The 15705-nt window shown below is 56.0% G+C and overlaps 1 protein-coding gene across 13 annotated transcripts in view; it reads right to left on the reverse strand.

Moving 5' to 3' along the window:
* LRP8 (LDL receptor related protein 8) overlaps positions 1–15705 on the reverse strand; it is a 78132-nt gene that overhangs the window by 33992 nt on the left and 28435 nt on the right. For all 13 annotated transcript variants that reach the window (XM_068539915.1, XM_068539912.1, XM_068539911.1 and 10 more), the window contains exon 3: positions 7300–7422. In XM_068539915.1, coding sequence (XP_068396016.1) covers positions 7300–7422 — 123 coding nt within the window. The remainder of the gene's footprint in view (positions 1–7299; positions 7423–15705) is intronic.

Here is a 15705-nt window from a genome sequence, read left to right on the forward strand (position 1 = left end):
TGGGCCTCAGTTTGCCTTCCAGATCAGTGACTCCATGATCTGAACCTGCAGATGTGAAGGGCTCACCAAGGCCCCAACAGCTCCCTCCAAGCCCCCCCACCCCGGCGACGGTGCTGAGGCCGCTGCTGAGAGCGGCCGCTGAGTGGCAGGGCCCAGCGGGACCACATAGCGATAATTACTGCAGCTGCAATCAGAGGCTGACTCAATCAGGGGCTCGAAGCCCCAGGGTTGATTCTCAATTTGGAAGAAAGAATGAGAACCCTGATCAGGCCTGGGAATGGCTCTCATCTTGAGTGTCCCAGAATGGCCCACGTGACAGACCCAGCTGAGGCAGATATATCTCAGACCTCCGTGGCTGGCTCCCTCTGCCTTTCAGGGTGTACATGAGGCCGAACTCAGTGGTCTCCAGGATGTGCCAGGCACAGTGCTAGACACTTCCACTTAATCTTTACAACAACCCAGCAGGGTGAAGATTATGTCAGGGCCTCCAGCACGAAGGTCGAGGCCATGGGCTCTGGAGCTTGGCTGCCCGGGTTCAGCTCGGTCACTCACTGGCTATCTACCTTGGCCAGCAATCCTTATCTCTGTGCCCATAAAGTGGGGACAATACTATTCCCTATCCCACAGGATTGTTACGACACCTACGTTAATGTCTGTAAAGCACTTAGAACGCCCAGCCAGTGCTCACCAATGATACCTACTATTACTCTCCACGCGGAGCAGCTGAGGACTTGTTTATTCCCTCAGTGAGCAGCTATTGAACACTGCTGTGTACCAGACATGGCACCCATCACCAGGTCCTAGTCACACAGCTGTAAAGAGCCGAGTGAGGATGCAGTCAGCTCTGTCTGATGCCAGAGACCGGGCACAGTCCACTGCACCCTGCAGGTGGCAGGTTACTGGTGCCTTACCCTCAGTTTTTCTCTCTGATCTCAGACCAGTTTTTCTTCCTCTTACTTCCATAGCTGGGGTGAGAGGCCACAAGAGATGGAGAAAAGGGCACAGACAAGGTGGGGTTGGGAGCTGGTATCTGAGTCAAGGCCCCCAGACACTACTACGCTGTGGGAGAGGAGTACCTCAGACCCCTTACTGTGGACCCCAAAGTTATCCCTAGGAATACATTTCACAAATATAAGGCGACCTGTTGGGAATACGGGATTCATAGGATTCATTTTACAGAAATTTCCCTTTACAAATACTGTCGTGTAGAGCCCTGGAAAGCACTGACACTCAAAGACCCTTTACAAAGGCCTCCTCGGGGCGGTAGTGTAGGGTGGTGAGGGGCCTGGGAGTTAGGAGAGGGGCCCAGAGCACCTCCATCACCCACGCACTGCAGGACCTGAGAAAGCACTTCCCGCTCTGGGCCCAACAGAACACGAGGGGGCTGCAGCGACCAGCGTGTCCTAGAGTCCTGACTAAGGGGTGGGTGTGTGAGGGCCGTCAGAAGTGCAGGTTCTTTGGCTTCAGCTCACTCTAGACTGAATCCAAACTTCGAGGGCAGAGCCCAGGCATTTTAGCCAACTCCCCCCACTCCACCTCCCCTGGTGATTCTCATGCACCCTATTTGAGAACCCCTGAGTTATCATTCTACAAGTCTAAAAGATATAGGATATTTCATCTCTTAAATTCACTCCCAGAAAAGTGATAGAGGAGGTTCTGTATGTTTGCAAGCCCCTGAGGGAACCATGGGATGGAGGGACAAGGCAGCCATATATCCCTGCGCCAGGCCTTAGGAAACAGAGGAGTTGGCAGGGAGCCACATTTACTGAGCACCTACAGTGGGTCAGGCTGCTTCACTCTGAGGAGTTGATATTTTCCCATGTCATCCTGACCCTCATCCTGCCAGGTAAGCAGGCCCTGCAGGCTGTGAGTGCAAACTCCAGGGGCACCATTCACAAAGATCATCATGTCAGTGGCACCCCTGGAATGAAGCAGGGCAGTGGTCCTGCAGGTAAGCACTCCATTTTACAGATAAGGAAACTGAGGCTCAGCGAGACCAAGTAACTGTCCCAAAATGCACAGCAGTGAGGGGCAGAGTCCCAGTTCCTTTGACTAAAAACCCTGCCCTTTTCCATCAAACCCCTCCTGCTCCTGTGGGTAGAGAAGTGGCCCAGAACCAGCCCCAAGCTCTCCGCCCAAAAGCCCAGGTGACTGAAATGGCCCTTGACCTGTCCACACCATCTCCGGGGGCCTGGTTCTGCATACCCCAGTGCAGCAGGCAGCTGCTTGAATTCTGAATGAATATTTATACAGTTAATTGCATAACCTTTCAGCAAGGACAATGATTAAACAATCCGTCTGCTTCCTTTCTTTATAATTAATAAGACATTTGCTGTGTCCCTAAATAGGCAGCTCTAATTACAGGCTCTCGAGGATTCAGCAGTGCCTGACACCAGCCCTCCTACCCTCAAAGAGCCAAGGCACCTTCTTGGAACGCCGGGACACAAGAGGCCTTGGAGGTCACGCTGAGGAGCAGCCACTGGAGTGACAGGAGGCAGAGGCCCAGAGAGGGGAAGTCACCTGCCCGGCTACTAGAGGCTGGGTGTTCCAACTGCTGTCTCTCCTAGAACCTTGCCGTCTCTGTTGGGATGCAGCTGTTCCCCAAAGCAGGACACAGACCTTGCCCCGAGGGCTCCTGGGTGAGGCTTCTCACCGCCCAGCCCTGGGAAGTGAGTCTGGGGAGTGTTGATGTGCAGTATCTCCTCACGAGGTGGGTGCTATTATTACCTCTATTTTACGGATGGGGAGAGCAAAGCCCAGAGAGCGAAAGTCATTTGCTTGAAGTCTTGTGGTGAAGGGCAGAGCTGGGCCTCCTCCCCAGGTCCCTCAACTCCAAATGCACTGCTAAACTTGTGGCACTGGACACTGCACGTGAGAAAAGTAGGCCCCACCGGTCTCCTGGCAACCCTGGGCTGCAGAGGGGTCACTGGAGGGAGGAGGCTCACTGGACCTTGGCTCAGGCAGAGTCTGCGAGATGGCAGATGGCCGTCTGATGTCCACTTTCAGGATAAGTAAAGCTAAAGGCCCCAGGCAGCACGACGCAGGAGACAGAGCATGGGTTTGGAGTCGGACAGGCCTGGGTCCAAATCTCATTTACTAACATGAAGGTCCTTCAACAAGTCACTTAACCTCTCTGCACCCTGGCTCCCCTCACCTGAAAAAGGGGCTACATAATCTCCCAGAGTTGGTGGGTGGTTTAAATGAGGAAACATGGAAATCCCTACACTCAGGGCCTGGAGCAAACTTGGAACTCAGCAAACAGTTGCCCTAGTTTTATTTCATGAAGTGCAGATACAAAGGGCTGGGAGGGCCCTGGTCTCACTCCTGGGGATGCACATTACACATTATTAGAGTCCACACGGCCTGCCAGGACGCAGCGTCCACCCCTGAACTGAACACCTCTCCCTCTCTCCACCTCTTGTCCTCTCTTGCCCTCTCTCTCTGCCTCCCTCCTTCTCTCTCTCTCTCTCTCTCTCTCTCTCTCAGAAACAGATGCCGCAAGGGATGCCTCTGGCCTGCTGTCCAAGTAACCCCAGGTTCTCCGAGGCAGGAGTGACAAACCCCACTGTCTCTCAGACATCAGGAATCCTCCAAGTCACCAAGGGCCTGCAACTGCACCCTGGAGTGGCCGGAGGCATTTATAAATTCCCAGAGAAGCCTGCACCAGAAATCCAAATCCAATGGTACTTTCTCTAATTTATAAGTTCACAAATTAACAAAAAGGGAAATGTCTGTTGAATAAAAGCATGAAAGTGCTTGACAGCTACTTATTGAGCAAGCACATCTGCATTGTCAGGTCACGAGAGGCATAGGGGCAGACAACCTCCACATGGACTGCCAGCTGGACTCCCAGCTCCGAGGGGACCAGAGGCTCAGGCAGTGGGAAGTACAGGGTCTAGCTGCTGCCCCAGGAAGCACGACATGGGACGTCCCACTGTGCAGAAGGGGGCACTTACACCAAGCTTCTTCTCACAGGGTCAGCTGGGTTGGCCTCTAACTTGCTGGGATCTCAGAAAATCTCTGGTCTCTGATAGGAAGGTGCGCTTGGTTAATCTGTGAGGTCCCCCTTTCAGATGGGAAGGCTCTAAGATGCATGAATAAAACCTCATTTTCAATAAGCAGCACCCAGAATTGTAACTCATTCACCTTGAACTAACCTCCCCACCCCCATCCCGAGCCCCTCCCAACAGGTGCCTGAAGGTGGATCACAAACGGCCCCAGTCAAGTGAGCTATAATTAGAGCTGAAATGCTACTTTCATTAGGCACATGTCCGGGCTTTCCCACTGTGACTCCAGGCTCAATTTGATAGACACAGAATCCAGAACCAGAAGGAAACAGAGCTGGGAGAAACCCCAGGCAGCTAGGGGCAGATGACATAATGGGGGAACACAAGAAGGGGGACCTGCTCCCAAATCCCTTTCCCTTCCATGCAAACCCCTCTCACTTAGACTATTCTAAGGCTTTAAATTGGGGAGCGGGCCTACAGTCAAAACGTAATCATAAAATAACACTGCCATTTGCTCCAGCACTGACACTTTGTGTGCATATTTTTCATTTGATCCTCATAACCCCCCGTAAGGTAGGTACCATTACCCCATTTTGCAGACAAATGAACTGAGGCTCAGGGAGATTGGACAACTTGCCTGAGGTCTCACAGGTTAAAGGACCTAAACCCAAATATATCAGACATCAAACCCACTACCCTTTACTACTACCTATAATCTTTCTTTGCAGGTGGGCAGGGGGCTCTATCCTGGAAGCTGGCACAGTCCCCAGGAACCTGGTAGGCTGTGGAGGTTGCTATGACAACGCCAATTAAATGGGCTGTGAATTGGCTGCTGGGTTCTCACTTGGTCAGGAGTCTGTGAGCAAGCCTGTTACCAGGTCCTGAGGCTGTGAGCAAGCCTGTTACCAGGTCCTGCTCCCGCAAATTCTGCCTGACCCTCAAGGACCCACTCTGGCTGCCCTCCCCCAGGCAGCCCTCCCCACTCACAGACCTTGCCCACCTGTGACCAATGTAACTGTGCATGGAAAGTGGATTCCTGGGCCTTGTGCCCCAGCTGGGTACAGGCAAGGGAGAAAGAAGGCCTCAGAATCCTAAGAGTCCAGGAGTCTTAGAATCACAGTCTTTGGAATTCTGGACTGCTAGAAACTAGGGCCCAGGGAGGGGCGGGAAAGTATGCAGGACCTCACAGTGAATCACTGGGAGAGCCCAGAGGAGAGCTGGGCCGCTGACTCCCAGGTTGTGGCCTTGGTGGCAGCTCCCACGGAGCCCCCTGTCAAGCCTCAGAGACACTGCGGAGCCTGCCTTTTGTCCTGGAAGGCAGACCAGCCATGAACCACCTGTGTGTCTAGGAAGCAGGGCCCTCAGCTTCCCTAAGCCTCCAATTACTCAACAGTCAGAGTAACCGTGCTCTACAGCTGAACACAAAGCAGGCCTGGGAGGCAGGAGGCGTGAGGCCCGAGGGCACCCGCACAGCCCAGAGGATGGGAAGGCAGCAAGTGCTGGGACAGACGAGAGGGAGGAAGACAGAGGGAAATGTGGGCAGGGCAGCAGAGAGAGAGCCGGCAAGAGGGAGGGGGAGGAGGGGCAAGCAGGGAAGGGAGGCAGCCCGACAGTGCAGGGCTGGGCAGGAGGGAGATGAAAAGGAGCATCAGTGCAAAGAGACAGAGACCTGGGGAGGAGGGGGAGCCCAGCTCTCAGGCAGCAGGACAGACCCCGGTAAGGACCCTGATGGTGCTGCCCCTCCCCTCCCATCTCCAGTGTCCAGGGAAACCGCAGGCACGGGGTCTGGATGACCGAGCTGATTGCCATGGTGGCCACAGCCCCCTGCCCAAACACACACTCTGGGCTGCACACAGCTCTGCCCTATATTAGCCGGGCAGCCTTGGGCAAGTGGCTGAACCTGTCCCAGCCTCAGTTTCTTTCTCTCTAAACAGATCCACCCCCCCTCCCCAAGGTTGCCAGGAGGATGAGTCACAAGTGGGCGTGGCTGGGCTTTGTTCCTCCCCAAGCGAAGCTCAGGACAAAGCACTGGGCTGCCCTTGGGCCCAGACACCTGGGACTGCACCAGCTTTGGCTACTTGGTGGGGTGAGGGAAGAACAGGGCCTGCAGCAAGTCCGGGGAAGGCAGGGCAGCTGTGCAAGGAAACGAGGGGGTGCCCTGTCTCGGGCGGGGATGGCTCCTGCTCTCCCTTTCTCTGTCCCTTTCTCTTTCTCTCCCACGGAGACTGGTAGCTCTGTTGCTAGGAGACAAGGAAACCCAGTTATCACCAGCCGCAGCCCTAGATGGGACGCTGGGCTCCATTGTCCCCACCTCTGCCTCTGGGGTGACTGTGACCCTTAAGGAAGATCTGGGACTGTGACTCGCAGGTCCCTGCCAGCCCCCCCCCACCCCCAACCAGGTCCCCCCCGCCCCGCCCCCTGTCCTCCACGTGCGGCCCCCACCCCAGCCTTTTGTCTCAGGCTCATTCTGCTGAAGCTCTGCCTCGGGGACCACCGGGTCCTTCCCTGCCCCCGTCTCATCTCCTCTTTAATTTAACAAATGTCACGGAATGACCTGGCGGGTGTAAGTTTGCTTTGAGGATTAGGGCCTGGAAAAGAAATCGTGGAGAGACAAAGCCTGAGTATGGGAGGTGGGCCTGGGGCTCTGCTCTGGCCCTTGCCTCGCCCCTGGCTGTCTTCGCTGCCATCAGCCCGCCCAGAGCAGAGGACAGAGCTGGGGCCTCAAAGTCCCGGCTGCGTGGCCTTGGGCAAGTCACTCAACCTCTCTGAGCCTCAGTGTCCGCCTCTGCAAAAGTCAGAAAGTGACAGTACCTGCCTCATGAGGCCGCTGTGGGAATAAGATGAATGAAAGCATACACCGTGCTTAGCACAGTGCCCACTACACAGTGAATGCTTGATAAGCACCAGCTGCCATTAGCACTATTAGAATTATGATTAGAGTCCTCAAAAAAAAAATAGTGGGGGAGGCTGAGGGGAGGCCTGGAGGATGTGCTCTGGCTACTTCTGGGCAGCAGGGCACAAAGGGGCTGTTTCTAGCTCCTGGAACTACAGGAGCAGGGCCCAAACTGCCAGAGGGCTGGGAAGAAAGTCCAGAAACAGGTCACCAGAACCAGCAACTAGAGGCACCGGACTGTCAGCCCGGAGCTTGCAAGGGCTCAGCACAAAGTGAGTCTGAGGCCGTGCATGACAGATCACCCCACCCGAGCCTCCCAAACTCCCAACCGGGAAGACATGATGAGGAAACTGAAGCCCAGAGCCAGGTCCCCTCCCCCAGCCTAGGGGCAACACTCACTGCAAGTGGCCTCGGACTCGTCAGAGCCGTCGGGACACTCCTCCTCGCCATCGCACTTCCACCGCTCTCGGATGCAGTGGCCGTCGTCACAGGTGAAGTCACTGTCCGCACAGGTCTTCTTGGCTGCGGGTCAAGGAGAAGAGCGTGAGGGGTCTGGTGGGCACAGGAGGCTTTTCTAGGACATACACTCAGGTGGCTACGGGGTGACCAGAATGTGCTGGTCTGCAAGCTGGACCACGTGACCTCCCATGGCACCAAGAGGCCACGAGTGCCTCCCTGACCAAGAGGAGAGGACAGGAGAGAAAGTCTTATTCATTCCACACCAGGAGGAGACGGGCAATCCCTGGCCTTGCTCTCCAAGTGCAACAAGGGTGACAGGATCCATCCATCAAGGGAATGCCCATTCCCATCACACCTCTCTCTTCCCCCCAAGTCCAGGTCCACTGTCACAGACTCCAAGAAGCCTTCCCTGATCACATACGGTAGCTGCCTTAGCCTCTTCAGCCGGTTCTCAGTCCCTTTACCTGCCTTTCCTGCTCCCCACAACCAGACTGAAGTCGAGGCTCCTTCTGCAAGCACCAGGAAGCTGGTGATAATAAAATCATAAAAGTAAATGATCACCTTGTGGCAAGATTGATGAGGTGTGTTTTGTTCAGAGCGAGGGAAAGAGAATCTGTGGGCAAGACATCCAAATCAGTCTCTGCTCCCAAGGCGTCTATGGCCACACAGGGGGTTGGAATCCCAGCTCTGCCTCTTTCTATCTGTGTGACCTTGGGGATGTTACTTAAGCTCTGAGCCTCTGTTTTCTTATCTATATAATGGGGAGAAAGAAACAAAGGGCTCCAAGGAGAAGTAACAAGAAGTTATAATGTATGAAGATCAGGCAGCAGAGACCTTGGCACACAGCAGATGCTCAGTAAGTAGCAGCTATTGCTGTTTTTATGGTGTGAGTCTTGATTAGAAGCAAAGGAAATGGGGTGTTCTGTGCCCTCATAGGGGATGTACGCAGCAGGTCGGACTCTCACAGCTGGGAGCAGAACTGGGACAAGAACACAGGGACCAACAGGGTTTGCTTTTCTCCCTGTCCCTCCACTGGCCTGATACTCCCCCAGTGCAGGGATTGCATCACATTCAGCACAGGACCCAACTCAGGGTAGATTTCAGTGCAGGGCATTGAACCCAACGGAAACGTAGCTGTCCAGCCTCTGCTCCCACACCTCCAGGGCCAGGCTCTCCCTCTCCCCGGGAAGCTCCTTCCCAGTGACCAGCCTTGGGTCATGTAAATCCTCCCACAGGCCCTCTGGCCCCCTCTGGAGCCACATGACTCCTCCCCCTGAGCAGCCTAACAGGGATTTGGGGACAGACGCTAGGCCTCCTGAATCCGTTCCATTTCTGCCTTTCTTTTCAATGAAATCCTTGCAGTACATCTGCATTCTAAGCTGAGCTTTCTTCACACTTTCCTTAGAAGAACATCTCTGCCTGTGCAGGGCTGGAAGAAACCAGAGGAATCAGAGTCTACCTACAGATGGGGGCCTGAGACCCAGAGAGAGAAAAGGGCTGGCCCAGGGAAACACAGGAAGGAAGGGATGAGAACGAACTCACTTGCCTCCCAGTCCAGGACCCCCAAAAAGCCCTCCCTGAGCCCTGCACTGAGGGGTCGACATGGGTGATAAATACCAATGTGGTACTGCCTTTTGGTAAATCACGGCTTATAATGCATCAGAAAGGAAGTATAGTTATGAACCACGGCACCTGGGGCATTTCCTAATACGAACACCAGAGTGCTCCTTCCACAGGAAGCTCAGCATCCAAAAAAGAAACATATATTCCAGTGCTTTCCTTTTCCTGTTCTAACATTCTCCAAGTGCATCCTGTGTGCCAGTCTCTGTGCTAGGCACTTTACCAGGAAACCCCAGGACAAAGGGCCTGTTCTGTCCTCACTTGACATGTGGGGAAATTCAGCCCCAGGGTGTTAAGTTACATGCCCAAGGTCACACCTCGGTGGCAGCAGAGCCACAGTTGGACCTCACAGTCAGATGTCCCTCTTCCCCACCGTGGCTCTCCAAACAAAATGCCCAGGGGCATCAGATACGGAAGAAAAGCCCAAGAATAGGTGGGAAGTCCATGGAAGCTTCAGCTCAGCGCTCAGTGAGCTTGTGTCTGTGCCCTGAGCACACTGATGAGAAGTCCGCCCAGCCTGTCAGCACGAGTGCATGACCAGCAAACCCCAGGAGAGCAAGGCAGGCTTGAAGAAGAAGGGGATGGAGGGGCTCCATCGCTGGGCCTTGGCCAGCCAGATGTTCGCCACGGACCCTTTCCTCCCTGGCATCCTGGGAGCCTGGGAGTCAGCTTGGCCTCCCACAGTGTGCCAAGTCCTGACAGGCACTAGGTAAAGAGGCCAGAGCAGCCACAAGCAACATCACAGTCCTGAAGGGCAGCACTGAGGCCAGGAAATGGCAGGCTCGGGTGCATGTCCCATGGTGGTGTTTTGGGGAACAGACCTGTTTCACTGTCATGACCAGTTTGGACATCTTCCACCCTTGCTCTGCCCTGGCACCTTTCACTCAATATCCCAGTGATTCCTCTTAGCCATCCCGGCAGCTTTTGTTAATCCCATTTTACAGAAGAGGAAATTGAGGCTCAAAGAGGTGAGGGTGGTAGGTGGCAGAAGTGGGATTTCAAGTCCATGTGGCAGCTTCCAAAGCTTGGACTCTTTATACTAAGTCCCTTAGCCACCTCAGCATTATCAGGTGAAGAATAAGGACCCCAGAGAGGCAAACGCAGTTGGACTAGATCCCAGGGGCTGCAGGACAAGGCAATGTGGCGGATCCACCACAGACCAGAGGCACCTGCATGAAGGGCTCCCCTGGAATGTGCCCAGAAATGTGCGGTAGAATAAACCTGGGCCTGTGACAACTTATGCTTTGCTAATGGACCACCCTGGGGAAACTGAGGCAGGATGGTCAGTTTCAGGCTGGGGACTAGACTAAACCACCTTGGCGGACCCTGTGTGAAGTGTAACCACGTGGAAGGATTTGGAAGCAGAGCTGAGCCTGAACCCTGGCACGGCCACCTCCTCTCTGGGTGACTCTGGGCAAGTTCCTTCTCTCTCTGGGCAAGTGAGGATGGTGGCTTTCCCAGGCAGCACTGCCACACAAGGTCAAAAGGCAAAAAGGGATCTGAGCAAGCATCCCAGTGTCAGGTTGTGCAGTGTAAAGAGCCCAACAGCCCCTTGTCAAGAGGCTACATCAGCCCCGCCAAGAGATGAGGGCAGGGCAGTCTTCTGAAGCTGTCAGAGCAAACCATGCCAGCCCCCACTCTCCTGGCCTTGGCAGCCTTGGCTCGAGCTTCCAGGGTGATTCCCAAGCTGGGCTCGAGGCCGTGGGTCTCTATTTCCAGGGATTTATGTCCCTCCATGCCAGTCACCCCTTGGACAATTCCCACCTCTGTGAATCCCTGTACTCCACAGCCCAGGAGCAGTACACAGTCATCCAGGATCTGCGACATCATAATCTGGTGCCATGGCAACAGATGGGCCGCCACAAAGGACTTGGGATTCCTAAGGGCAGTGGGGAGGGGCCAACCCCAGGGCAGAGGGGGAGAGAATGGGAAATCCAGGACAAAAGAAGGGGGAGCTGCTAATTATAACAAGAACGCAGGCCAAGGAAAGCATCAGACTGCTCACGGTTGATGGAACTCTGTTCTGCCACTTGTGGGCTGTGTGACCTTTTGCAAGTTACACAATTTCTCTGAGCCTCACTTTCTTCACCTACATTCAGGGATAAAATCTCTGCTTCAACACACAGGGTTGTTGTAAGAAGCAAACGGGCTAAGGATGGTGCCAGGACCTTATGAACTGAAAAGCAGAAAGGTGCAAGTTTGCGGCGTGTGAAGTCAGCAGCTCCAGCTGCTATGTGTGTGACACCGGGCTCATCAGCCACATGGGCCTGCCTCCTCATCTGGATATGGAAGTGTGGAGCTGACTGAATCTTCAGCCCTCTGTGCCCGGAGTCTACGATCTTGCGAAATTGTTATGATCACTCATCACCTCCCAGCTTCCCCGTCCCCAGAAGCGTCCTGCCCCGAGACAATGTGCATGCTTCATGCTGTTATTCCCCACCCATGCTCATCCTGCAGCCCCAGTGCAGACAGGAGGCTTCAAAACAAAGATTAGCCAGGACTGCCAGGTGGAGCTGCTCAGTGTGGCTTCGTCTTGGCAATCACAATGCTCCGTCCTGTCAGAGCCCAGGGCCTTGAAGTCCCCTCTGCAGCTCTCCTGTTCTAGAAGCTGAAGCCAGGCCCAGGGAGAAGGGGCTGCTCCAAGGCACAGCACGTGTCTCTGGGAGGGTTGTACTTGAGCCCAGGTATTCTGACCCCCAGTCCCACTGTGTGGCCAGGAAGCCAGGCGAGGGCTACCCAACCATCCCAGGGGTCAGGGAAGGCTTCCTGGAAGAGGGGACTGTGTTCAAGGAAGAGAGGTCATCCAAGCTGTGAGAGTGAGGAGAGCAGAGAAGGGTGTTCCAGGGAGAGGGATAACAGGCCATGGGGTGTGGAGGAGCCAGCGGAATGGCCGTTTGGGGCTGGGGAGGAGGCAAGTGGCAAGGGACCTGGGAGCTCCACTAGGCCAGGGGCCAACTCACCCCGCATGGCACCAGCCTGCCCCTCAGAGGCCCAGTGCAGGGACCTGGCTTTCCCTGAGCTCACCTAGGGACTCACCCCGCCCCTGCTAAGCACAGGGCAGCCAACAAAACCCACGGCTCCAAGCTGCCTGGGCCTCCTTCAGGATTTGGCGTGTCCATGCACACGGACCATCAGGCCCTGGCAGAGGAAGAGAGAGGCAGAGGGCAGGGCAGAGAGCTGCAGGACCGACCATCCACCCAGATGTTTGGGTTAAGATTTATTACCTTCCCCTTGGAGATTCATGATGCCCACTGGCTTACTAAGGGCCCTGAGAGGCCTACAGTAAAGATATCAGATTGATTTTGTTTCCTCCAGCACTTCCCAAACTTGTTTAGCCAAGGAATGTCTTTGTTGGATGCCACGTCTATTAATTTCCCAAGAAACAAGTGTCCAATGAACCACACTTGACAAAACACTGCTGTGGTGCCAGCCCCTCAGATCAGAAGATGAGGCTCAGAGAGGGGAAGGACTGGCCTATGGTCACACAGCAGAGGCTGGTACCCAATCTTCTGTCTCTGGGCCAGCTCCACCAAGCCATGAAAAACAGGAGAAGGCATTCCCGGAGTACTTGGGGCAAAGTGAAGCTGAGGGGACTCCACTGGGGAGACCCCAGTCCTAAGAGCAGGGACATGTCTAGAGGCAAGCCCAGGATGGGGTCAGGGGGGAATTGATACCAGGCCACACGGGACAGGGAGATGCGAGAGATGCAGGCTCTGCCTGCCCTCAGGTTTCTGCAGACAGGTCGTGGGCCCCAGGGAACATTCTTTGAGGGCACAGCAGAGACCCACAGACAGGTGATTCCAGCTCAACATTGTTGCGGAGCCACCTGGGGCAGGTCCCTTCCCTCCCAGGGCAGTTGAGAGTCTGGGAGAGCAGAGATGTAAACCCTCACCTTGGAGCCCTGTGCACAGAGGGGACTCGTCTGTTCCCACTTCCTCTCTCAGGCCCGGACCAGCACCGAGCGGCCTGGCTCTGGCCCTGCCGCCCAGCCCTAAGGCAGCTGGGCCACTTGTACCCGGGTCGGGGAGATGAAAGAGCTGCTCCCCCCACGGTTACCCTTCTGCAGAGCTTGCCAGGCCCTGGCGTTGCCAAGACGACCACTGCCAGCAGAACGAAGATCCGGGGTGGGGGCAGGGGGCGTGCCAGGCGGCCCCAGCCTACTAACCTGGCAGGCAGATTTAAATGACAGCCCAGGAAGCTACTATTAAACTGTCACCCCAGTCAACGGCTCGACAGACCCGGAGTGTTCTCTGGCTGCAGCAACAACACAGCAGGAGCGAGAGGGGGAGGAGCCAGTGGCCCAGAGCAACCTGCACCCCCTCCTGGGAAGCCCGGTCTGCCTGCCTGTTCACCCGCCGGCCAGAGCCACCCTCTCAGGCTGAGGCGGGTCCTGGCCCAGAGCTGCAGCACAGCACAGGGCCTGGAAAACTTTATTTTTAAGCAGAGGGATGCTTTTCCTAAGTGAAACCCCAGCATATAAAATAGAGTAAAATGGAGCTGCACTACTGGAAGCAGGGCGAGAGGGGACCCCATCACTCCCTTAGCAGCCCCGCTGGGGCCATGAAACCCTGGGCTCACAGCCCAGCAGCAGCAGCAGCTCTGGGGTCCAGCAGCACTGGGTTCAAACCCGCCCCCGATCCCGCCCCCGACACATGATGTTCCTAAAAACCCTCAGTTTAAAGATCCCGTGAGTCTAATACAACATTTAGAACAGCTTTTGTGGGTTTAAGGTTCTCACTCTCTAAGGACCCAAGTTTTTAAGACTGCACCACCCTGACCCACACACCCTCAGCCTCATGACGGGACGCCAGGACAGTTACTGCATGACACACACGTGTCGACAAGCTGTGGACACCCCTGATCCCATCCTGCAAGGGACTGTGTCCCCGAGTCCACGCTGACAGTCAGACTCGAGGCTCTGGGTGGTGCCAGAAAGGCAACCCATTCCCACAGTGTCCCGACACCCACAGAGCGCGATGGGAGGGGCTCAGCTTGCGGCTTTGTGCTGCCCAGCGGGCTCCGGGGCTCAGGCCACCACCATCCATCAGCAGGTGACATCTGAGTCCGCTTTCTCCTCCACCCTCGCATCCCACTTGGGGAGTAAGAGGAAACGAAGCAGCAGATGCTGGCGGGGAGGGGTGGGCATGCGAAGGGCTTGAGGCAGAAGATGAAAGAATGAAGGGGGGTGGGGGGGAGGATCACTCTTTGGGGAGGGCGCCTTTGCTTTTAAACTGGACAATGTCCTCAGCCGGGTGTCCACCTGACTCCGCGCACCAGCACCTGCCAACATTTCCTTCATCTCAGCGTCCCCCTCACACAAGGTCTGATGCCAAGCAGGTGCTCAAAGAATACCTATGGCCCCACACCTCTGACAGACCGTGTGACCTCTTCCTCCTTGGCCTCAGTTTCCTCAGGTGAACATATCGTTAAGGACCCCCTCCAGCTGACATTCTGGGTCTGTGACTCTACGACACAGGTGGGTCGTGCTTCACGGTGCTGCTCCAAGGGATCACCTGGGGCTTCCCACAGCCAAGTCCCTCTTCCAGGCCCTGGCACATCCCAGCTGCTCTCGGACGCTGCCCGACCCCGGCCCCGCTGTCACCACGGGAGGTCCAAGCCATCACTGGGATATGTGGGACTCCCTGTCACCACAGGGAAGATGCGCATCTCCGAGGGACAGACGACAAAGGGGTCTTCCTGTTGCAGTGATTTGTGGACAGAGGGGTATTAAGCCAGTGACAGCTGTGAGGGGGTCGGGGGGCATGGGTGTGGGGGAGAGGTGGATGGGATCAGCAGGGGTCCCCGGCGGGCGCCTGCACAAGGACCAAGCACCACGCAAGGGGTGCTGTCAGAGGAGCAGGCAGCATGGAGAGGACGGCCACTCCCCGACCAACTTCCAGGCTCAGGACTGCCCACTCCGGATATGGGACACCCACTTGGCACTGGGATTTGAGGTTTCAAGGAAACAGCTAGAGGGAAACTCACAGTATCCTCAGGGTAGGAGCCTCCAGAAGGCAGAAGGCGTGGCTAGGAAACCCTCCACGACCTCCAGCCAGAGCCCTGCCTGGTTCCCAGCCACACGCTGTCCCTCCGCTCAGGTGAGAGCACTTGGCTGGCCCCAGTGGGGACTCAGCCTCCTCTGAACTTGGGGACCTTCCTGTCTAACCCCAGTCAGTCACGGCTCCGCCTCCCAAGAGCAGACCTCAGAGCCTGCCAAGGACCCCACCTTCCAGGCCTTGTTCTCCCATCACCAGCCCCAGCGGGAAGAGGGACAGCTCTTCTGCAGGCTGGGAACCAGGCTCCAGGCTCCAGGTCTCATTCCAGCCGGGCTCTGCCACCAACAAGCTGCGTAACACCGCCAGGCCTCTCTGGGCTCTGTTGCTTCCACCCCGCTGACTTCGAGTGGGAAACCCAGGGATCCCTGGACAAAACTCTGCCGCGGTGGGCGAAGAGGTCGGGCCAGACGGGCCTGAGAAGCTGCCTCAGTCAGCAGCCTGCGTCGGGTTCGCTAAGGGAGTAGGAGCCGGGTGGCCAGTCGTTCCTACCCAAGCAGCCAGGTGGCACGAAGCAGTGAATGACGGGATGATGACCCCCACCTGTCTGGGGGAGGGGCAGTCCCTCCTCACCACCCCCCACAGGCAGTAATGGATGCCGCACCCTCTGCCCACAAGGCAGCGGCTGGGAAGCAGCCCCACCTGAGTGGAAAATGCAAACGCTTTCACCAAT

This window comes from Eschrichtius robustus, chromosome 3 (genome assembly GCF_028021215.1).
Source record: "Eschrichtius robustus isolate mEscRob2 chromosome 3, mEscRob2.pri, whole genome shotgun sequence".
Lineage (NCBI taxonomy): Eukaryota > Metazoa > Chordata > Mammalia > Artiodactyla > Eschrichtiidae > Eschrichtius > Eschrichtius robustus.